Genomic DNA, 24,780 nt, shown 5'->3' with positions numbered 1-24,780 from the left:
AACACAAACGTCTTCATTACACTCGGTGTCTTCATTACACAGCTTGCACTTTTATGATACAAGATTTCAAACATATTTATGGGAAACAGAGACTGCATTAAAGCCTGCTTTAAATAAAGGAATTTCATGTTCCCATTATCTTGTTACAGTGACCTTGCACAATGAGAGCATCACAATGGGGGCCAGGTCCCTTAAATCCCACAGCAGGCCTTGCTTCACATCTGAACTGCACTTTTAAATAGAAATTTGAACTCTTGATCTTATTTATGTGCACTTTCACCTCTGGTTTTGTCACCTTCTCATCTGAGACACTATCAATAATTATCACTGCAAATTCCTAAGAATATATTCTTATGTGGTTGAAACATTAGCATATCAAAATAAACAAGGATGCAAATTAAGGTGCCAAAATTTGGGAACAATCAACTTTATGTAAAGGAATACTGAGAGGCTAAAGGCCTGCACTGATAATTTCACAAAGCTTTCAGTTTACACCCACAAATTCAACACTAAATACTCAATTATTTCATAACAGAGAGTGGCAGCCTTAAGAAACAGCCTGAACACTATTTCTTTAATAAAATTACAACTTAAATTACTCCAAATCTGTATCTACCTTAAAAATAAAACACATATATAATGTTATATATCTATTATATGTTATGCATACATAACCTATATATTAGAATATGTATTAATTTTATGTACATATATTATAATATGTATATATAAAATATTATATTTTCTATAAATAAAAGATACATATTATATATTATACATGTATTATATGTTCTGTGTATATATTATATATTAAGTATATATATTTTGTATGTTTTATATATGCTTTACATATATGTTTTGTATATACTATATGTTATATAAGCTATATTTATATGTTTATATATTCTATATATTTAATATATATTTTTTATATATAAACTATATTTATATGTTTATATACTCTGTATATTTTATATATATATATGTTTTATATATATATAACATAACAGAATCTACACAAAAAAGGGATTGTAACTGCTCTTCAAACTATTGCTAGATAAAGGTAACACTCTAAAAAGAACCTGATTCTGCACAATAAAGAGATTTGAGAAAACAGGCAAGAGATTTGTGCTTTAACAAGCACAAAAACCTACTGAGATTTGTGCTTTAGCAGAGATGATGCTACATGGATTTTCAGCACTGAAAGTAACTTTAGAACAACAACAGAAGGGAAAATTCATTAAGAATTCCTTCATAAACAGCAGTTCCTTCCCATTTCTCCTGTACCTTTCCCAGCACTACTTTTCCCATCAAACCCTCCCAGTGTGAAGGTTTTGCTGAGCTTTGCTCACCACATAGAGCTGTCTCCAGATGATGGACCATTCCCTCAGCGTGGTGGTGACCTCCTGGATCAGGGGCAGCTCGTTGGGGATCACAGTCTCGTGTTGGCTGAAGAGGAAGAGTTGAAAAAGAGGCTGAATTAAGCAGCAGCTTCAGTGGGAATGAAGAACCACAGAATTGTTAAGGTTTGAAAGGAGCTTTAAGGTCACTGAGCACCACCATGGTCAGCACTAAGCCATGTCCCCAGTGCCACACCCACTCAATTTCTCAGCAATTGCAGGAATGGTGACACCACCACTGCACAGAGCAGGCTCTCCTGTAGATATTTTTATGCTGGTTTCTCATCTAAACCACCTGATCTAGAATAATTCCTGAGGAAGAACTGCTCATTTCCAAAGGGAACGGAGTAGAAGTGGCTTGGAATTAGCATCACTTGTTGTAAATTTATAAGCAAAAATAAGATGTTATCAGATATTGAAGCACACCAGTAAAATCACCCCACATAGAAGGTATTTGGATGTGCTCAGATTATGGAATTATGGAATGGTTCAGGTTGGAAGGGATCAAAGATGATCTTGGACTGATGTCTTGTGCAGGCTGCCCTAGAACAGAGGCTGGACACAGTTCCAGAATAAAGCAGGGATTTATTCAAAGCATCTCCTCCATGGATGCACCTTGGGCAGCACCAGAGCCCAGACAGGGCTGCACCCAAGATGAACCAAAATGGCCCCAAAATGCACGGCCGGGCACGGGCTCTGTCCCTGGGATCAGCTCTGCTCCATTTGCACCTTGCAGTTCATTGTCCCATTCCAGCTTCAGCCCTGCAGTCCCACCCTGCTTGTTTTTCTCTCTGCAGCCCACGGGGTTTGTGCTCCTGGGCTGAGATTTGGGTCATTTGTCCTTGGTGCCCAGCTGGAGCAGGAATTGTTTTGTGTCCCTGCTCTGTGCACAGAGCTCAGCATCCCTGATGTGAGCCCAGCCCCACACACTAAAGCAGCACAGAATGTGAAACATAGAAAAGTTAAACCTGAGGCATCATTTCCCCCTGCCATGGGCAGGGGCACCTCCCACTGTCCCCAGGTGCTCCAACCTCAGTGTCCAGCCTGGCCCGAGACATTTCCAGGGATCCATCCAGGGGCAGCCACAGCTGCTCTGGGCACCTTGTGCCAGGGCCTGCCCACTCTCACAGAGAATTATTCCTAATTCCCAATATCCCATCCATCCCTGTCCTCCTTCAGTTTAAGGCCATCCCCTCTCATCCTATCCCTCCACACCTTTCAGAATTTTCCCAGCCTCTCCTCATTTCCACACTCCCAAGGATATCAATGCACACCTCACTACAACACTCATTACTGACTGATTTATTTTACAAGAAACAACCAAGATAAAAAACAGCTGAGCACAACCTGCAAGGCCACCATACTGCTCTTTGATTTTTTTTTTTTCAAAATACGGGTCTCACAATGAAAAACAAGGGTTCAATTCCTTACCACGAAGTTTCTGTGTAATTTGTTTTAAAATGAGGTGCCATGAAGGTAAGAAACACCAGCAAATCTTTGAATATTGCAGAAGTAGGGTACTTAAAGGCAGTTTTGCAATCAGCAAGGAAGATGTCATTATGCAGCAATCTCATGATTAGTAGTTTGATCATTTACATATTTAACAGAGTATAAAAATAAATCAGGCACAAAGGAATAAAACATTTTAATCCTGTTTCAGTCCATTTCATACCTGGGTAATGATTTATTAATTTCACTCCACCTCCTTTTTCCTCTGGATTTGGTTGGGGTTTTTTTCCTGGTTTTAAATCAACTTTTACACTCATGTTAGACACTTCTACCTGCATGCCCAGCAAAGCTGATTTGATACAAAAAGATCTGAAGAGCTGCTGAACAACAAATACAGCTCAAACCACTGCACACAGCAGGGAAAGGAACAGGAAAAACACAAAATAACTTCTCACTGAGGCAGAAAACTACATGGAAACAAGTGTAAGCTACTTGGAAATGCATTGAAATGATGTGGATAAAGCAGGAAAAAGGAGTTTTGTTCTTTTCAAACCCAACTTACCCTTTGCCTTCAACGATTGCTTCCTTGAGATGGATATAGGAGGCAGGGAATATGCCCTTGGAGAGGGAGGGAGAGGAAAAAAATGTGTTATTTAACCAGCTGCACACAACAGATTGTGTTTATTACCTAAAATATGCCAAAACACTGCTGGGTGTGCAGAGCCATTCACATCCCCGAGCATCAGAACAGTTGTGTTTGGGACTTTTTTAATATATATTGAATTTCTGCATTGCCTGTCCTGTCAAGATCTTATTGCAACCTTACAGCTTCTCTGAAAAAATACTCTAAATTTATCAAGATGCCAGAAATAAAAGAATGTTGTTAAAATAATCCAAGTCAAGCTGATAAAGCAAATTCCACCATCCACTCTTCAAGGCAGGAGCTCAGTTTTCTGATCATCTGGGAATGCAATAATAGAAATTCTTGGGAAGCCACCAGGGGAAATAGAGCATGGGCATGTGAATTTTTACCCCAGTTTAAAAATATTAAAAATAACTAAATTTAGTGGCAGCCAGACAAATGCAGCAACACATGGAATTAATTTAAGGGAAGAAAAATTTCTAATTGCTTTTCAGACTGTAAAAAGCACATTCATGAAATATGGTTTCTAAGAAATTCATTGTGTTCATACACACAAAAAAAAGGAAGGAAGGTACAAAACTAGAATAAAAACCCAGCTTGGTAAGAAAATGGGTGGGATGAACCACCAAACTCCGTATTTTTAGACATGGAAGCAACTAAAAACACACCTTTGGAGGAAAACATGGCATTTGCAGTGTTTCAGTGAAAAAAAGCAGCAAACCCTGAAGTTAAATTTTGTTTAATTACTACTATGAAGTAAAAGGCTCCAAAAATAAAACACAATGCTACAACCAGTATTTGTGCGGTTTCCCCTCAGAAAAGCTGCTGTAAGTGCAGCCCCTGGTGCACACGGGAATTCCAGTGCAGGAGGAGCCTCCTCCCCTCTCCAAAGGGAACAACTGAAAACTCCCGAGGTCAGGGAGCTGCATTTCTCCAGGAATTCAGAATTTAACAGAAGCAGTGTCAGCCTCTGAACAGAGCAAGGAGAACATCAAGATCTGAACTTTTCACTGAGGAAAAGTTTGGTGCAGCAGTTACTGCATAAAAAAAGATGATGCATATCAAGAGTTAGTGACTGATTTACCTTTAAAGTGCAAAAACTGGGATGACAGAAATATAAAATAGTCTGGCTTGGTAGGGACCTTAAATCCCATCCAGTGCCAGCCCTGCCATGGCAGGGACACCTCCCCTGTCTGTCCCAGGTGCTCCAGCCTGGCCTTGGCACTGCCAGGGATGCAGGGACAGCCAAACTGCTCTGGGGCTGCTTCTCCACAGCAGCTGTGGCTGCCCCTGGATCCCTGGCAGTGCCCAAGGGTGGACATTGGGGCTGGGAGCACCTGGGACAGTGAAGTGTCCATGCCATGGCAGGAGTGGCACTGGGTGGGATTTAAGGCCTTTTCCAGACTGAAACATTTACTTTGATTCCAGGAATTCCATCCCAGCCCTTCTTAAACCTCCCAGGGAACAATTCCTTCCCAATATCCCATCTAAACCTCCCCTCCTCCAGCTTAAAGCCATTCCTCCTTGTCCTGTCCCTCCATCCCTTGTCCCAAATCTCTCTCCATCTTTCCTGCAGCTCTTTCAGGCACTGTAAGGTGACCACAATGAGGTCACCTCAAAGTTTCCCTTCTCCAGGCTGAGCAACCCCAGCTCTCCCAGCACAGCTGCTCCATCCCTGGGATCATCCTGTGCCTGCTCTGGGCTCTCTCCAGCAGCTCCACGTCCTCCCTTTGGAGCCCAGAGCTGGATATGCCACTCACCTTTCAGGCCTTGCTAAAATCAGTTTTTATTAACTTGAAAAATCTCCGCTGACCAGAGGCTGAGGACACAGAGCAGCAGGGACCAGTGCACACCTGGGATCCAGCTCCATCCCACCCACACATCCAGAGCCAAAATCCATCTTATTCCAAGAGAAAAATTAGGATCACACTCTGGCAACACTCACCTTCTTGGATTTCTTCCGTAGTGTATAACCCCTGTACCAACCTGGGAGAGACAAAAGGGGAAAAGCATTAAAAAGTTCATTTAGGGCACCTCCCAGCTGCTCCTCCCCAGCTCAGCAGCACCCTGAGGTGGTTTCTGATCATGCTTCAGCCCTGCACATCCCACCTCAATTTCAATTTTCCACAGGCTTAATAAATATCCTGGATAAAACAAATCATCCTGGAAGGTGCCAAATCAGAGTGATAATGGAGAGAAGTACATGACAGAGGTGGTGGTTCACATGATGTCTTTAATTGCTGTGCATTTGATTTTAATTACTGATTCACCAATACAAACAAAACCAATTTAAGAGCATTAACTTGAAAAAAATTTACTCAGAGGCTACTTCCATTTCAAACCCACTTAAATTCCCCAAATCCAAGTCTTCAGCTGTTAGCAACCTCACCAGGAAACAGGAATACCTGGGAATTTAGGAGTCACATATCAAAATACAAAAGCAAGGAGCCCTTTTGGAGAAGTGAGCCTGGATGCAGCATCCACCCCTCCAGCCTGGCAAAGAAGGGTTTGCACAGCACAGCATCCCTGTGGAGGGGAGGATGAGGAGATCACAAAGCAGATGGGGAATAAAAACTGCAGTCCCAGTCCTGGGAACCGGGAGAAACTTCCATGGAACCAACACATGCTGATAAATTCATTACACACAATGTGGAGCCAGAAATCCAAATTAAAGGCTGAGGTACGGGGGGTTTTTCAGTCTGCTCTCCTGCAGCACAAGCCCAAGGGATTCATCACCTCCTCCCCTGCAGCTCTTGGGGCTGGGTTAGCACCACCTCAAAAATCTCAGATTTGTAACCACCACACTTCACCTCCCAACAGAGGCACCACAGCCTCACATCCCACACTCCCACTGCTTCCCAAGAACACCAAACTGCTGCTGAAATCAGCACTCCCAGCCTTGGCCAGGTGCAAAGGAGCCAAAGCATTTCTGCCTGTGTTCCCTCCACTGCCTCAAACCTGTTCACAGACTCCAATCCTAATAAAAAATGGAATTCCCACAGTTTCAGACGAATAAAGCAACATTTTGAAGTCCTGCAGTTCAAACTGCTGAACAACAGAACTGTGATCAGATGCACTGCACAAACTGGAGAACAAACAATCATTATTCCTCTCCTGTGCTGCCTCAGGACATCCTGTGCAATAAAAGCCCTGTGGCACAGACAGCTCCCCGTGGATGAACCTCTCCTTCCTGGAGTTCTGCAGCCAGAGCTGCCGGGATCTTGGAGAAGAGAGCAGCCCAAACCTGCCTTGGAGAACTGGCTGCACTGCTGCTGCTGCAGGGCTGCTGCTGTGGCCAGGCAGGTCCCACCAGGCTCCTCCTGGAGCTGTGAGGGAGCCCAGGGCGCCCCTGCAGCTCCCACTGGGGCAGCTGGGGACACTGGGGCTGCCCAACAAGGGGCTCAGATGGGGACAGGGTCACTCAAAGGGTGAGGCCACCTCTAAACAACTCCCCAAAAACATGGGAGAGCTGGGGAGGGCTCACCTGGAGAGGAGAAGGCTCCAGGGAGAGCTCAGAGCTCACCATGGATGTGAGACTGAGCCCTTCCAACTCCTCATCTCTCTTTGCAGAGACCCCAGCTGAGCAAGGACTTCCCATGAGTTTTTCTTGGCAATGCGGATTCAGAGAGGAAAAAACCCCAAAAACCAAGCTTCTACCACTTCAAAGCCTTCAGAGCCTTCCAGGGCCTGGAGGGGCTCCAGGAGAGCTGGAGAGGGACTGGGAACAAAGGATGGAGGGACAGCACACAGGGAATGGCTTTAAGCTGACAAGGGGTGGATTTAGACGGGATATTGGGAAGGAATTTCTCCCTGGGAGGATGAGGAAGGGATGGGATGGAATTCCCAGAGCAGCTGTGGCTGCCCCTGGATCCCTGGCAGTGCCCAGCTTGGAAATTGGGACATCCTGGGACAGTGGGAGGTGTCCCTGCCATGGCAGGGGTGGCACTGGGTGGATTTAAGGTCCCTTCCAGCCCAAAGCATTGGAGGATTCCAGGAATTCTTTCCCTGGGAAGGAGGGGATGCCCTGGCACAGGCTGTGGACTCCTCATCCCTGGACCAGACCAGACCTTGCCCTTAGGAAATCTGGCACCAAACAGCTGGAGCTGTGCATCCATGGAAATGCTCAACTAAGAGGACACCAATGAAATAATAACCAATGAAATATTTCTGTCTGTCAAAGCTGCAAAAGACACTCAAGAATTTGCTGTGGTTACCCCCAAACAATGCATCCATTCTGACAGTTCCACTGCATTCACAAACAAAAAAACTGCAACAAAAGCGAAACTTTCCCATAATATCAAGAATAACTTCTGTGAAAATCCCTGTTTGGGAAGCCAAACCCCCTTCTCACTAGAGCAGCACTAGAAATTAATTGATGCTCCAACAGTTAATCTTGGTCTTGAGGTTGATTTTCTGTTACATTTCCCAGCAATTCCCCTTAATCAGCCACATTTATTGATCGTACGGTTCCATTTGCACATTCCATCAAATAATGTCAAGAAACAGAATTAAAACAAAGATGCAGAAAGTGTTAACCCAGAATGTGGCAAATACTTGGGTTTTAGGGTATCTGCTACAAAAGGCAATCCTCCTCTCCTGCAGAGCAGGATATTTGGGAATTCCGAGGGCTTTCCTGTTTGGCTTCTCCTCTAAGGCTCAGATTAGGACAGAGAAAGTTTTCTAACTGAAAAATAAACTAAAATACTTCCTAAAAGAAAAAAAATTATTTTCAATATTAATTTGTCTAGAAAGTCATCTCATCTTTACTTTGGTTCCTGGAAGAACACAAATTTAGTATTTAATAATGAAATGTGTACATTTATTTTCAATCCCCTCACTCCCATAAAAACAGAGGAATTTTCACCAAGACTGAAACTTTACAGAATCCACACACTGAATTCCTTCTACAGAATTTTTTTGCATTTTAGAGGGGAAAAAAAATTCCACAATTAGAATTTAAAATGTCAAAACTTTAATAATAAACACTAATTCCAAAATAAGTTCTACTCATGAGCAAAAGTAAATATTATTTTAAACACAGGAGAAAAGTTCAACTCAAATTAATTCCAGTACATGGCAGCAACAGATATCCTACATTTGTCCTAAAATCAGATCTTGCAGACCTGAGACTGAGCCCTTCCAGGTCCTCATCTCTCTTCGTCAGAGACCCCAACTGAGCAAGGATTTCCCATGAGTTTTCTTTGCAATGCAGATTCAGAGGAAAAAAACCCAAAAATTAATTTCTACCATTTCCAAGCCCATAGACAGAGACCAGTCTTCAAAACTACTCTCAATTTAGGAATTATTGCAGAAAACCAATTTAAAATAGTATCTAATTTATTGTAGATTGGGAGGAGATGGATACTCAGGATGGGAGGAGCAGATGTGGACTCCAACAGGTACCCATGAAAAAAGCCAACTGCTTTTCCCACAGGGAAAAGGGGCAGGAAAGGCAAAATCCTCACAAAAAAGGCTTTACTGACTCTCCCAACAACTCATCTGTCCCAGGATTATTTAATTTAGAAGGTTTTCCTTCGGATGGGCCCATTCCCAGCTCAGTCTGGCACACCCCTGGGAATCTGTAGGGTACAAAACCTCCCAGGGGCACAATCCACAGCAATTTTATCCAGGGAAAGCAGGAGATGAAATAACTCAAACAATCCCCTGATCTTGGCAGCTCTGAACACAAGAGAAGAGTTACAGCATCACTTAAATGTCTGTCTTAGGTTTGGTTGTTGTGGTTTGGTGATGGTTTTGTAGGAATTGAAATGTTGAGAGTTCTTTTGAGAGGCTCAGAGAGAGGTTTGGTCTCAGTTTGTTGTAGTTTAGGAGAGTTTTTTGAGATTTTGTTAGAAATTTAGAGAAGTAACATTACAGTTTTTCTTAATAAATTAAAAAGTAAAAGTTGATTATTTGTAAGTATTAAAACAGGTTTAGATAATTGTGGTCTGTTGTGTTCGATATATTCTGTTGATCTATTGAACTGAGGATATTAAGAGCTTTTGTAGACTTGTCATCCTTTGTTTTTGCTTGATTTGTAGGAGTTTTTTTTAAGTTTCCCCATCTCAGTTGGGAATGAGCAATCAGAGCTTGGGAGAACAGGAATTTGCATTTCTTTCACCATGAACTCATCCCATGTGCTCCAAACCCTGAGAGGGTGAAGGTTTTCCTCTATTTCCAGCCCATCCCCCACTGTCCCATTTATTTGGGAACAGTCAGCATTTATTAGGGTTTCAGCATCTGATAGGACTGCAGCATTTAATAGGGTTTCACATTCCCTGCTCAGTTTCTCCCACATTCATTAAATAAATCTATTTTTATATAGAAGTACAAAGCTGTGCAATATTTGAATCACTCCATTTGCATTTAAAATCTCTGCATTATTAGGGGTTTATTAAAGCATGCAACATCAGATAGTGGAAAGATTGCTTTGCTCAGAGTCAAACTTGGCATTGCAGCAGCAAACTGAGCTCCAAGAAAAGGCCAGCCCAGGAATAATGAGAAAACTCAAAAATTCCACTTCAAGTGATGATCAACTCTTGCTGAAATAGCATTGTTTGTTTCAGTAAATGGAACATTTAAAAAAATCCAATTAATCCATTAACTAAAATAAATTTATCACCCAGATCAATGTCTAGAGAAGCAAATTAAATCAATATATTAAAGTAAATCATGCGTCCACAAGACAATGTTACACACTATTTTAAACACACACTTCAGTTCTGTGTGCCCCACACCTCTCCAAACTGCAGCAAATTCCAACTCAAGGATATAATGGAAGTTTTATTTTGCTTGGATTAAGAGCTGAAAACGTTGTGACAATTTCCACATCATGTTGATTATCAAACTCAGCATTGGATCAGGGAGGAAAGGTTTTGGTAAAGGTGATGTTTGTAGAGTTTCACATCAAAGAGGCACCTGGAAAAGGCTGAAATCACCAACACAGGCACCCAGAAGGGACACAAATAACTCAAGACCCAGGTGACTTCCAAATTCAGATTAAACTTCTTGTAGCAGCAGGTTCTTTTGCATCACCCAAGGGTACCCAAAAAGCATCTCCCATTTCTGGGTTCCCAAAAAGCATCTCCCATTTCTCTAACATGGGGGAGATGCTACAACTGATCCACACAAACCCAGTTGTGGGAAAATTCTTCTTCCCCAGAAAATCCAGTGCTCATTCAGCAGCTCATCAACCACATGTCTCCATTTATTTCAATTTCCAGTTCAAGAGGGTCACAAACAGAAAAGGAATGCAATTCCCCAAAGAAATCTTATTTTTCAATTGAATTTTTGCCATCTTACCCTCATAAGTTTCCAGGATGTGCACAGTGTCCCCAATCTGCAGTGAGAGTTCATCAGGTCCCCTGGCATCGTAGTTGTAGAGAGCTGGACAGAGGGAACACTGCTGTTAGTACAGCAAGACAGCACAATTCCAGGTGCTTCACCACATCACTGCTTTTATGACTCATTATTGCCATTCTGAACCTTTTTGTAAAAAAAATATATATTCTATAAAAATCCAGCCAAGTTCTTAAATTCATTAATAATTCCCTTTGTAACAAAATAAAACCCACAAATTCACTTCCTAAAGCTGTCCCTCGCTGTGTTTGTAATGCCTTGCTTCTCCATGGCAATAGACTCAATTTTTGTTGTATTTGCCAGCCTTCCACAGCACTTTGTGTCAATTTTAGGCAGTTCTACAAAGAACTGCTCTGTCTTTCGCTGTCAGCTCAACACACAGAAAACTTATAAAGTGTCTTCAGGAAACTCAAATTGCCACCCTAACATTAAAGGATGATTTCTCAGTCATTTCATTCATTTACTGCATGCACAGGATGTCGAAAAATATGATTTCAGAATTTCTGAGTGGCTGAGGCAAGTGCAGCAACCCACTGTACAATAAAGTACAACAAATCCAACAGGAACTCAAAGACCATTCCTGCCTGCCACTCCCAAAAGAAAATCTGGGCAATGTCCACAAATGCATCTGACAAGAATGCTACAAACCAGGTTTGGTTGGGGAAAAAATACTCATGATTCAAAAACCAAAACAGTTACAACTCCAAAAGCCAAATTTTTATAAGTTTTATATGGAGTAAATGCTCTGTAGGAGGAAAAAAAAAATCTTCCAATACCAAGGAGTGTCCTCATGATTGAAGGCAGAGACTGAAACATTTCAGAAGATTGAAATTAAAGAACTTTACTCAAGGTGGACCCACAGAAGTTTCTTCCTCAATTTACAACTGCAGCTGCTCCCTCCAAAGAGGATCGATAAGTCCTGAAAATTATAATTTCTCACTATTTGTTGTAGCTCTTCAGGAAACAAAAGCATTTTTGGAACATATTAATCACCTCTGAAGTCCCTCCCACCCTGAGATTGTCACTGCTTTTCTTTCTGCCTCAGTTTCCAGGGCAGGGCTCAGGGATGCTTTATTGGAACAGAAAGAGCTGGGTAAGGGACACGTGGCTGTCAGAGGAATTGATTTCAGACCAGGAGTTCACAGAGCATCCACAACCCGTCCCACACCCATTACAGGTAACACAGCACTTCCTAAAACCCCTCAAATCCCAAACCTGTGGCAGAGTTCCACATGAAGCCATAAGGGTGGGATCCAGAGCTGGCAGCTCCCTCCCACCCCAGCACCCCTCCTGCATTACAGGAGACCAGCACCCCAAACCACATCTGCAGCAACTGGAGCTGCACAAAACCCCTGCCCTGAGCCCAGATCTGATCGTGTTCACACCCCAGCAACAGCCCAGGGGAGCTCTGATCCCAGCACGAGGATGGGGCACAGAGCCCACTGCCCGCTCCAGTTCCAGACTCCAGGAATTTATCCTCCCCAGAACCCCTGGAGCTCCAGCTCACAGCCAGATCATCAATAAATAATCCCTTGGCTCACCAATAAACAATCCATAATCCATTGACTCACCCATAAATCAATCCATAAACCATTGGATCACCAATAAATCAATCCATAACCCACTAGCTCACCCATAAATCAATCTATAATCCACTGGATCACCCATAAATCAATACATAACCCATTGAATCACCAATAAATCAATCCATAAACCATTGGCCCACCAATAAATAATCCATAACCCACTGGATCACCCATAAGTCAATCCATAACCCACTGGATCACCAACAAATCAATAAATAATCCATTGGCTCACCAACAATTCAATCCATAACTCATTGTCTCACCAATAAATAATCCATAACTCATTGTCTCACCAATAAATCAATCCATAAGACACTGGATCACCAATAAATAATCCACTGGCTCACCAATAAATCAACCCTTAAACCACTGGCTCACCAATAAATCAATCCACAACCCAATGGATCACCAAAAAAAAAAAAAAAAAAAAAATATCAATCCATAACCCATTGTCTCACCCATAAATAAATCCATAATCCATTGGCTCATCCATAAATAATCCACTGGTAAATCAATTTATAACCCACTGGCTCACCCATAAATCAATCCACCCAGGCTGGCTGGGCCTTTTTCTCTGCAGAACTCCTCTGGCTTGACAGACTTTAGAGTGAAGAGGTAAATAAATTAATCTGAGTGCACAAGTGAAAAAGAAGCCATGGAAAAGCAGTTTGGAAAACATTGTAGAAGGTGGAAGATTATTAATGAAATTAAAACACACTACAGGGTAGGAAGAATAAAGGTCAGGTGCACTGCAGAGACCAATATCACCAGGATTTAAATGAAGCTTTTAGAAAGGAACAGTTTTATTGACACCAAAACAAGCCAAGCTATTTGTGTTTTAATTTTTCCCTTAATTTTGTCATTCTTAGAGACAGACAAACTCTCCCTCCCAGGTATCTGGCACAGGATATCTGAGAGCCATAAATGCTGCCCTGCAGGAGAAGGGGGTTCTGAGAAAAACCTCAACAAAATGAGCATTTTAAACTGTTCACAGCAGTGAACACAGAGCACGTGGGACAGTCTGCTTGGAAACACCCCCCAGAAAAATTCACATTTCAGCTTTTGTGCATAGCAGGGAAAACAAAGTTACACAGCCTTAACTCCTCCAAAAGAATCCTTGTGGTGTTTACTGAGATCCTTCAGTGCTCACAGCTCAGTCAAGGCCCCTGGGATGTTCACACATCCAGAAATGGATCCAAGGACAGTCTCCCACCTCCAGGACCCTGACAAGCAACGTCACTGACTCACACCACACATCCCAGCCAGGAAAAATCTGCATTACAGCAGATTAAAAACCAGTCCTGTACTCAATTCACACTTCAGCTGAGCGTTTCTCCACCATTTAAGTGGAATAACGCTCAGGATCAAAGGCAGCTATGAATAAAAGGCACTAAAATTTATGCCCAAGAGTGCTAAAACTGGTGTCTGTCACAACAGGGAAGGTCAGGCAGCAGGAGCCGCAGAGGAATGACCAATTCTTGTGACAGAAGATGACAAACAGCCATCAAATGGTAATTACTGCCCACGCCAGCTCCCACTGACCTCAACTGACTGAGGAGCCAGGGAGGGGTGATTTATCTTCAAAAATATATATATGTGTGAAAAATATGTCTGCAAGAGAAAATAAATCACATTTCTGGCTTCCAACAGCATTGACAGATCGTGAAGCAAACAGCCCAAGTAACTATAAAGTGCATTCCACCCCTGAGATTACAAAGCAAGGCTTGAACTGCACCAAACTCCCCTGCAAGGGAGCAGGAAACTCCTCCTCACAGGAAGGTTATGTTCAGTGGCATCAAAAGATGTTGTGATAGAAAGTGTTTGATTGGAGCAAACAACAAGGCTTTAATTAAAGGAAAAGACAAAGTTTGGAGGAGTAAAGCATGAAACTGGTATGTTTGCATTTTGTCTCATCAACTGTATCCTGAGCTATCATTTAAAATATTTAAGAACCTGAGCTATAGCTTTCTGTTTATTAAGGTTTTGGGTGTTTGTTTTTTCTTTTTTTTTTGTTTAACTGAAGTATGTTGTGCTTAATTTTAAAAATCCAACATCCACCCAAGGGTCCCAAATTGCCAAAAGCAAAGGATTAAGTGTGGGCACAGAAAGAGGAATTTTTCAGCCCTAAGAGTTGATAAAGAAAGGAGCACTGAGCAGGGCATTACAGAAATTGCACCAAATCCCCATTTACCATTCAGGAACACAAAACAAACACCTCTGTGAGCTGCACTCAGTCTGCACACATCAGAAAAATGAGGGGGCCAACACTACAAGAATTAGTGGTGGAAACAAAGGAGAAAGCAAAAAAGATAACATCAATTTGTCCTGAAAAAGCTTTTTTCTAACTGTACAAAAGGTGAGATATCTTAAGATAGCATAAAAATGTTACAGAGTAATATTCCCTGGTATTACTTTGCTTTAAAGGCTGTATTAATCATTCTGAACTCCTGAATGAACCCAAACTACATTTAACACATTTCCAGCTTTATTTTACACTGGCTTTTAAAAAATAAAACCTTAAATCCTAACTGTGCTTTTTCAATAAAAGCAGACAAATTGCAGAGGTGAAAGCAAAGTCTTTTGTAAATTCTCTGGTATTAAAAGACACCTGAAGGTTTTCCTATTTGCCCTACAATGAAAGTGGATGATTTGAGTATTCAGGTAGATTTTAGTCCTCTGCTACTCACCCAGAGGAGTTTCTAATTTCTACACCTGAGGCTAATGGAGAAGCAAAAGAAAAAAGCAGTGTTTGAGTCAGGAGTTGCACCTGAGAACTGTTAAATACAATTACTTCATGTGTGCATTAACCAAGGGTAGATCCTCTTACCTTCACCTTGGTTTTGTTATTCCTGGTCTCACCAAGCTTGAGTCTGAGTTCTTTCTCAATATTTTAATTATTCTGTTACCCAAACATTCCCACAAAATTAATTTCCTGAAAAGAGAAGAAGCCTGGAAAAAATCTCAGATCTGAACAGTCACCACCAAGCTAAAGGAGGAAATCCAGCTCAAGGTTCCTCCTGCCCAGTGATGCTCTAATCTTATTGATTAAATCCACAAATGTGACTTTTATCACAGGATTAGCCCAAATCCCCCAAGTTCAAGTAGATAGAAAGGATTTATCACCACTTTCTCTTCCAGAGGTGAGACAGCTCCTTTCACTCCTCCTCTCTGGGAGCAGCAAATTCCTGAACCACACAATGGCTCCCCTGCAAACTCCTCCATGCCCACATAGGGCATCTGCTGAGGGTGAGAGAACCCTAAACCAGCCTCTGGAACCCCTCAGGGTGAAATCCCTGCAATGCCAGCCTGGTTCCCTCTTCCAAAGTCAGGACACAGAGAGTGAAGGGCCACCAAGCCTTTCCCAGCCCCAGCAGGCACCCCAGGTTTCACACCAGGTGGCAAAGGCAGCAACGTGTCCTGCATCACACTTGGTGTCTCACCACCCACCACCCAGTGGGGATTAATTGATAAACTGAGGAAACTTCAGAAATTAATTCAACCAGTGAGAATTGATTAATAAGCTGAGGAAACTCCAGAAATCCAGAACAATCCCAAAGCTGGGGCCTGGTGTCTTCCCAAAGTGCAACTTCCCTGCTGGCAGAGCTTGAGGAGGACAGAAGAAGATGTTCATTTGTCCTTTATGCACTCATTACAAAATACAGAAAGAAATAAAATCTGGAGAAAAGGAGGCTCAAGGGGACCTTGTGGCTCTGTGAAACTCCTGACAGGAGGGGACAGCTGGGGGAAACAGGCTCTGCTCCCAGGGAAAGCAAAAAGAAGAAATGTTGCACCAGGGGAGGCTCAGGGTGGACATCAGGAGGAATTTCTGCATGGAAAGGGTGATTTGGCATTGGCAGGGGCTGCCCAGGGAAGTTTGGAGTGCCCATCCCTGCAGATGCCCAAGGAAGGACTGGAGGTGGCACTCTGGGCTGGGGACTGGGCACAGCCTTAAAGATCTCGGTGCTCTTTTCCAACCTGAACAAATCTGGGATTCTGTGAAATGAAGAGTTCTGGCTGAAGCTAAGATTTCCAAGAAGCAAGTTCAGTTTCTTGCTTTCCTTCCTCCCCCCTTTCAAGGCAGACACTTTATTTTCAGGGAGCTAATGAAGTGAGCTGCTCAGTCACCATTTACCAGCTCTCCCCCCTCCTCCAGGCTAATCTGTATTCAGAGTAGTTCACCACCAAGTACTGAGGGTATAAAGCTGAAACTAGTGCTAAAAAATATATATATACACACCATTATTGACTCTAACAGCATTATTAATGTGCCATAATGCACAGCTAACAAGAGGCACAATCAAGAACATCCAAATTGATTTTTAATATTAAGAAGTCCATTAAGTGAAACACCCTGGATGCAAAGAGTAATCACATCACCCCGAGCTCTCAACACTGGCTCTTGCAGGAAAGGCAAGATGCTGATTTAGACTAACACAAAACATTGTCCAGAGGCAGATGTTTGGGCATCTGTCTTGTGGTAACTCAGAATCACACCAAGTGAGTTTTGATGTTCCCTCAGACCTCCTCCATTTCACTGGGGGACACTGAGGAGCTGCAACTTGGCTCCTGCTCCAGCACCATCCTCAGGAAGGCAAGGACAGCATCTGAGCATTGGCTGTGCTCACCCAAAAAACAATCTGTGCCTCAAGAAAGGATTTCTTTTCAGTGCTTGGCATTCCACACAACTCAAAACCACCTCTGTGATGGTGCTCACGGGGGTTTTTGGATTGAGGGAAGAGACAAGGATCTGACTCCACGTTTCAGAAGGCTTGATTTATTATTTTATGATATATATTACATTAAAACTATACTAAAAGAATAGAAGAAAGGATTTCATTAGAAGGCTGACTAAGAATAGCATAGAAAAGCATAACAAAGGTTTGTGGCTCGGCTCTCTGGCTGAGCCAGCTGACTGTGATTGGCCATTAATTAGAAACAACCACATGAGGCCAATCCCAGCTGCACCTGTTGCATTCCACAGCAGCAGATAACCATTGTTTACATTTTGTTCCTGAGGCCTCCCAGCTTCTCAGGAGGAAAAATCCTAAGGAAAGGATTTTTCATAAAAGATCTCTGTGACACACCTCTACACGTGGTTATTAGAAAATGTGCAAAAGTTTCAACACTGCTATGTAGAAAATGCCCCCAGGGGTCTACAGGACAGGGGAAGGCCAAGAGTTAAAGGCTGGAGAGAAGAGGAACTCAGCCAGCTCCTGGTCAGTGCTGGCAGAGCATCAAACATGCCTGGGGCTGGTGCTGAGTCAGGGACATCCTCCAGCCAAGGTCCCCAGGAGAGAAGTGACCAGAACTGGCAGAGCTGCAGCTCCACACCCACCCCTGCCTGATGTGTCCCCATCCCTGCCCTGGCAGCAGCACTGCACCCGCCCCATCCTATGCCAGCACTGCCAGGGACAGCAGAAACTCCATCAACAGCAGGGACAGCCCCAGGAGACATCCCAGATCCAGCCACAGAACCCCAAAAACTCCATCAACAGCAGGGACAGCCCCAGGAGACATCCCAAATCCAGCCACAGAACCCCAAAAACTCCATCAACAGCAAGGACAGCCCCAAGAGGACTCCCAAATCCAGCCACACAATCCCAAAAAAATCAACAGCAAAGACATCCCCGGGAGAAGTCCCAAAAACAGAATCCCAAACGAATCCCAAACAGAAGTCCCCCTACAGAATCCCAAAAACTCCATCAACAGCAAGGACAGCCCCAGGAGGACTCCCAAATCCAACCACAGAGCCCCAAAAGAGCTGGGGTTGGAAGGGAGCTCTGGAGATGCTCCAGTCCATCCCCAAACCACATCCAGGTGGGTTTGGAGTGCCTCCCTTGGAGAAGGAGGCTCCATGTCCTCCCTGGCAGCTGTTCCAGTGCTCTGCCACTCTCATGGAGAGGAGTTCCTCATGTTGAGTGAAACATCTCCTGGTTTAGTTTCTGTCCAACACACACAGGTGCACATCCCAAATGTCACAAGCTCACTCTTAAATCCAGCATGTGAAAGGGACTCAGAAACCCTCAAGCCCTTCCCAACACAGCACTCCAGGCTAAACCCACACAAATGATATCAAAGCTCCCCCAGGCCCAACCTGGTGCTTCAGGAGGCCACAGAGCTCCCTGTGAACATCCCTGAGGGATCAGCCCCATAAATCTTCAAGCCTCTCCTTTGCCAAGGCAGGAAATCCCTATGGCACTGAGCAGAATTGTGCTAAGAGGGTCTTTACTAAGCATTACTGCAGCAGTGAGCTTAATGGCACAGCTGTATTTTAATAGGCATTGCAATGACTATAAAATCAAGATCAACACACTGAAACTCCTCTTGCACTGCTGTGGAAACTGGAAAAAAATGACACAATTCAGTGCAACATCGAGCTGATGATGCAGAGCAAAGTGCCTAAAGCAAGGAGGAAATGAGGTGGTGGGAAGATGCTTTCATTTCCTACTGTTCTTCCTCCTCAGTGTTTCTGCAAGGGAAAACAAAACCAAAATCCCCCTGTTCCTTTCTCAGGAAAGCCTCTGGAATGGGAGAAAAAGGATGAAGGGAGTTTGAAGCTTTTTACACATCAAACCTTACTCAATTTCTTTTTCTTTGCCATCACATTACTGGGTTCCAACAGCAAGAGTACAGACCCCAAGTCAAAGAAAGCCCAAGGAACTTGTTCTGCATTCCCTAAAAGAACACCCAGAGAGAGGAATGACCTGCAGAGAGCCCCAGCTGGACCCAGCAACACTTTCCCCCTCTCTCCCAAAACAGCCAGGCTAGGGCAGAAATGGGAAACCAGCGACACTTCTCCTGAATTTGCACCTCACACCGGAATTAGGGGGAAAAAATCACCATGGGAGCGAGTCAAACAGCACTGAATGCACTCAAAGATAAGAGCAGCATTTTGCAAAAACAGGGAAAAATTGTTTTTCTCCAGAGCAGGGGCAATCACATGCTCGGGGCGGCTTCCAGCGGACTTGGCTCGGCCACTGGCCCTAACAAAGGGTCACTGTCCAGCTCCCTCAGCTCCAGCCTGGGCAGCTCTCACAGAGAGCTCACATCCCTGTAATTCCAACTTCCCCACCTCTGAGACTCCTGGCAGCCCACACCAATCTTGGTGCTCATTCTGGAGGAAATAAGGAAAAGTAACTGGTATGATCCCAGTATTCATTAAAGAGCCAGCATCACATTTTACTCCATAAATTCAGACTTCTGGGAAGGGAGAAATCCAGAGTAGAGGAAAACCCTAAATCTGTTTCCAGACCCTGAGCTCCACAATTGTGGCACAATAAGAACTCACCTGTTCATTCACAATCATTCACTTTATCATGAGTTAATTTTGTAATTCTAAAGCCTCTTCTAGCCTAATCACAGAATACTCTGAGTTGGAAGGGATCTACAAGGATCAACAACTCCAACTCTTGTTTTTTTATTATTATTTAAATTTATCAATGATTTTTAATACATATATAGTGTAATAAATTGGTATTTTAAAGTTGGTGTAGTCCAGTAATCAATCCCAGATGTACACAGGAATTCCCAGGTGAGAATTTGGCTCCCCACTGCTAAGGCACCCTTCAAGCCCACTGAAACACATCAAAAATAACCCTTAGACTTCCTTCCCTCGCTGCCCTGAGCCGCCAAATTGCCCTTTTTAATTCACAATAATTCAAAGCCATAACTCTTTCCTTCCCAAGCACAATCATCCAAGGAAAATGTATTTAAAACCCCCTTGATGGTCACATATTAAAGCCAGGAGGGTGATGAAGACGCCACTAACCCAGCAGTAACTCACTCACCTCTGCCGTAAGAAAGGGAATATTTGGATTATTCTTTCCCCCTTTTTGCAGGTTATTTTCCCAGCATCACTCCGAGGATTCCCTGCAAAGGGGGGAGGCACTGGCAGCCAGCACATGCCCAGGGCAGAGCAGGGCCAGAGGCAGCTCCTGGCCAAGGAGCAGAGCCAGGCTGTTCCTAGCACTGCAAATGGCAGCTTAAGGGGCTGATTTCCCTGCCATGGTTCCCCAAATCTGCTTCAATGTCTGTTTGGAAAGCTCCAACAGGCAGCAAAGTTTGTGCTAGACTGGACAGTGCAACTTTCACCTTAAAACATTTGCTTCCCTCACTGAAAAAATACTGCATTCATCTAAAATCAGTGGTTATTTCTGAACTCCTCAACTCATCTCCACTTGCAGCACCTCTGCCTCAAAACAGAACTATTAAAAAAAAATTAACGACAGCCAGCACACCCCATGTCCAGCAAACCAGCTTGTTTTTGATATACACATTTTGATATACACATTTGGCCTGGCTATGTTTGGTGAAAGCATCCTCTGAGACACCAGGAGCTCTCAGCAGTGGGACCTGTGCTGGAAAAGGTGGGGAGATTATTTGTGCCATTTTCCTGCAGGAATCTCACTCAGTCCTCTTGCTAAGCAGCCTTAGTGATCTGGAGAAAAACAATTTAAACTTTAAAAATGCCTCTTGCTCTATGAATGGCCCGAGAGCAAGAGGAAGCTGCTGCATGCAATGGTAACAACACAAATTCTGTCATATGCAGATGCAGCAAAGAGGGAAACAACTGTAGAACTCAAGATTTCATTAATGATCACCAACACTTTACTTTTCACTCAATTTAGCCAGGCATTTCTCAAAGCTGTCACTACCCATCTCCTGAAAACCTAAGCTGGCATGCAATTATTCTAGTTCCCCTCCACAAAATTATTTTATATTTTCCACATTTTTTATGTAATGATATGGAAGCATCCAGACAGCCCTTTACAAATATAATATATGAACTCCTGGTCTTAAAAGTTCCTATCCTGCTTTAAGATCAGCACACTGTGTTATATATAAATGGTATCACATCCAGGCTGTAAAAGCTTGCAGTTAGGCCAATATTTTAAATATTCAAGCCCTAAAAGTATTAAAACTGCTGGTTTTCAGCCAAGAACACGTTCACCTTCGTGTGCTCTAACTGTGGAAAGTGCAGCTGTTGCAGGAAGCCCAAACTGTACTTTCTGTGTTTAAGGCAAAAATCTGAACCAGTTCCATCACTCATCACAGCCCAGTAAATAAACAGAGGCTCCTCTGCAGCACCAGTGATTGATAAAAATCTGTTAATAAATCACTTCAAGAATACATTCAAGTAGAAAATCAAACCAGAGCTGAACCCACACAAAACTTCCAACAATGTCAGCAGCACCACAACTGAGTCATTCTCTCAAGTCTTGACTACAATGTGCTTATCTGGCTATATCCAGTCTTTATTTTTTGGGAATAAGAATTCCCTCCCCACAGAGCTCAAAGCAATATATTTTAGCATTTGAAGACTCAAATGATTCTTTAGGAAGGTTTGGGATGTTTTTCTCAAAAATACTTTGCTGATCTTAAAGGTCCTTTCCAACATTAATGATTCCAAGATCATCCAGTCCAACAGTCAACCCAGCACCATGGTGACCACCAAACCATGTCCTCAAATGCCACATCCACACGTTCTGGACACTTCCAGGGATGGAGAGTGCACCAGCTGCTGGCACCCCCTTCCCAGTTTGGCTGCAGCACTGGTTGAACCAAGCCTTTGTCATAATCTTGTGGGATCTCAGCATCTCAGGACTGATGTGCCGAGTCACCGAGACCACCCTTGGGGGGCTCGGGAGTCCTGGAATGTTGCCAGAAGTGTCTGGTGGCTGGACTTGGATCCTGCACGGGAGACGACGCCTGTATGAGGATGGGAGGATTGGGGTAAATGGTGAAGGGATAAGTTAATTAGAGTGTGAAACACAGGGTTTAGAATTTCGGTACAGGGGGGTCTGGAGAAGTAAGATGGAGGAATTGGGGCGTGTCCTGTCCTTCTTCTTCTTCTTGGCCTCCATCTTCTGTGGTGGTGGTGGCACTTTGGGATTGGTTATTACTAAAAGTGCACTGGTCAATAAGGGTGAAAGGTATTGGGGAAAATAGGTAAATATTGTATACGTAGTTTTGGGTATAAAGATAAGTGACCGCCCCGGGGGCTCTCAGTGTGCTCATGGCTGGCTGCTGTGCAGACCTCTGTCGGGCCAAGAGAAAATCTTGTAGATAAAAAACTAATAAACACTGAAGACCGAGAAAAAACCTGAAGACTCTTTTCGTCCTTTGGAGCGCGGGCTGCCCAAGGCCATCCCGAGCCTTTCCAGGCCATAAAAACAGCCGAGAAAGAGACAATCTCACACAAGCACCACCTCCATCAGCACCCCAAACTGGGATTGAGCAGGAGAGGCACCAGACAGAATCCAAAGCCCAACTCCCATAATCAGCACCTTAGAGACAGCTCAAGGCCTTATAAAACATTCCCTCACCCAGGAGCCCCTCCTGGAGCTCTGCAGGGCAGCAGAGCTCAGCATCAGAGCAATCCCGTCTAACTGCAGATGTCCCTATTACCAGATAAACATCTAATGTGCTTTTTAAATCCTTTTAGAGTCTTAGTTCCAGTCAAACGCTCAAGAACACAAATACAAATAAAGTGTAGTGTAATAAATACCAAAAGAATATCTGGCTCTGCATCAAAAAGTTTGGGGTTGGTGTTTTGTCCTGTTTGACTCACCCACTGTGGAAATCACTGGCCAAGAAATATCTCTGCACCACAAAAAATATCTGTTCTCATCTCCAGCCACTTCAGTATCAGCAAGGACAGCTGTTTCCTCACCAAAACAGCTCAATGACTGAAATCTCTGGGAAAAGGATCTTTATCCACTGCTTTGTCACATGTCACTAAATTATTTTTACAAAGGAGTCAATGGCAGCTGTTTGTGAGGCAGTCCCAGTGCTCCAGGAACTCTGAGCTGCCCCTGTGCACACTCCTGCCACGGCCTGCACAAAAGTTTGGTTCCTTTATGCCCAAATGTCAGAGAAGGCAATAAAATAGGCTCTCAAGTCGCCAGCTAAGATTCTTGGTAAAGAAAGTGATGGATTAATGGAAACACCAACACCTACCAGCCATGGCAAGAAAAACATAATAAGCAAGACTGAGGCAGTATAATAATGGGGGAAAGGGTGAGCAGGAAGGAAGGAATTCCTGCAGGGATGACAAGGCAACAGGTGATGCCTGCAGAAAATTGGTGGGAATTTGAAAGGACAAAATAAGAGAAATAAAGGAAAAAAAAAGGACTGGACATCAGGTAACAGCACCACAACCTCAGGTCAGATAGAGCACACTATAGGCTTGAGTACAAGCATTATTTTCTATATTAAAGCTACAAATGAGCCACAGATTGATGCAAAAGAACAATTCTCCCACAGCACCCCAAAGCAGCAGGAAAAAGTCAATCCAACAACAGCTGCTGGACACATCCTCAAAACAGTAATTAAAGATTTCTTGTCATGCTGATGTTAGTTTCCTCATACACTCCCACTTTGAGAGATTAACCTCCTATTTATCAACAGAAACATTCCCACAGGCCCTTATCTCCACTCTGCTGGCCCAAGTGACACATTTCACCATATCTCTGCACAGAGCAAGCCCTCCTTCAGAGGACAGCACTGGCAGGGCACTCCAAGCCACCCCCTCGGTAATCCCAGCCCGGGCAGGGCAGGATTTGCTCGCTGCACTCACATGCACAGCAGATTTTCCTGAGAGCGAGCGTCCTTTTCAATCCTCCACCATCTGCCTCAAGACTCACAAACTCCATTCTCATCAACAGCTTCCATCTGGCTCAGCACTGAGAGATTTCCTGTGGCAGGCTCTGCTACAGGAGCACTCTTTTTCTATTACCAGTTGCTTCCACTCCATTTCTGATCCACACACTCTGCATGAAGCAACTCCTCAATAAAAGCACCCAGCTCCCTGCCCTGAACCATCCCCTGCTGCCAACATTTCCTCCTGCAGACCAGCTGGCACATGAGGGGGATGCTCAAGGCTAAAGCAGCAGCTGGGAGGCAGGGAAGGTAAAAGTGGAGCTCCCCATCATCCTGTACCTCTGCCCACTCCCAGGGGCACCAGCACCACCAGGCTTGGCCATGGTCTCCCTTAATTCTGGTTTTTCCTTTTTATTCCATGTAGGAAAATCGGTAAAACCCTCCTAACACAACCCAGTTGAAGGCTTTTGGGTACAGCATGGTCTCATCTGTTCCTTGTTCTCTCAGCACACTCAGGCCATGTTCTGAGGTCTGATTTTTCCTTTTTATTCCATGTATGAAACTTGGGAAAACCCTAACATAGCCCAGTTGAAGGTTTATGGGTACAGTGTGGCCTCATTTGTTCCTTGTCCCTCTGGGACACTCAGACCCTGTTCTGAGTCCTGTTTTTTCCTTTTTATTCCATGTATGAAAATGGGGAAAATCCCTCCTACACAGCCCAGCTGAAGGTTTTTTGGTACAG

The 24,780-nt window shown here is 43.7% G+C and overlaps 1 protein-coding gene across 4 annotated transcripts in view; it reads right to left on the bottom strand.

The window, feature by feature from the left end:
* The window catches only part of DOCK1 (dedicator of cytokinesis 1), a 278,248-nt gene that overhangs the window by 244,066 nt on the left and 9,402 nt on the right, over positions 1 to 24,780 (bottom strand). For all 4 annotated transcript variants that reach the window (XM_058810726.1, XM_058810728.1, XM_058810727.1 and 1 more), the window contains exons 2-5: positions 10,795 to 10,878; positions 5,438 to 5,478; positions 3,412 to 3,467; positions 1,353 to 1,449 (exon numbers count right to left, since the gene is read on the bottom strand). In XM_058810726.1, coding sequence (XP_058666709.1) covers positions 1,353 to 1,449; positions 3,412 to 3,467; positions 5,438 to 5,478; positions 10,795 to 10,878 — 278 coding nt within the window. The remainder of the gene's footprint in view (positions 1 to 1,352; positions 1,450 to 3,411; positions 3,468 to 5,437; positions 5,479 to 10,794; positions 10,879 to 24,780) is intronic.

Source organism: Ammospiza caudacuta, chromosome 9 (assembly GCF_027887145.1).
Source record: "Ammospiza caudacuta isolate bAmmCau1 chromosome 9, bAmmCau1.pri, whole genome shotgun sequence".
In the NCBI taxonomy this organism is placed as follows: Eukaryota; Metazoa; Chordata; class Aves; order Passeriformes; family Passerellidae; genus Ammospiza; species Ammospiza caudacuta.
This window is presented reverse-complemented; position numbering and strand designations above follow the sequence as displayed.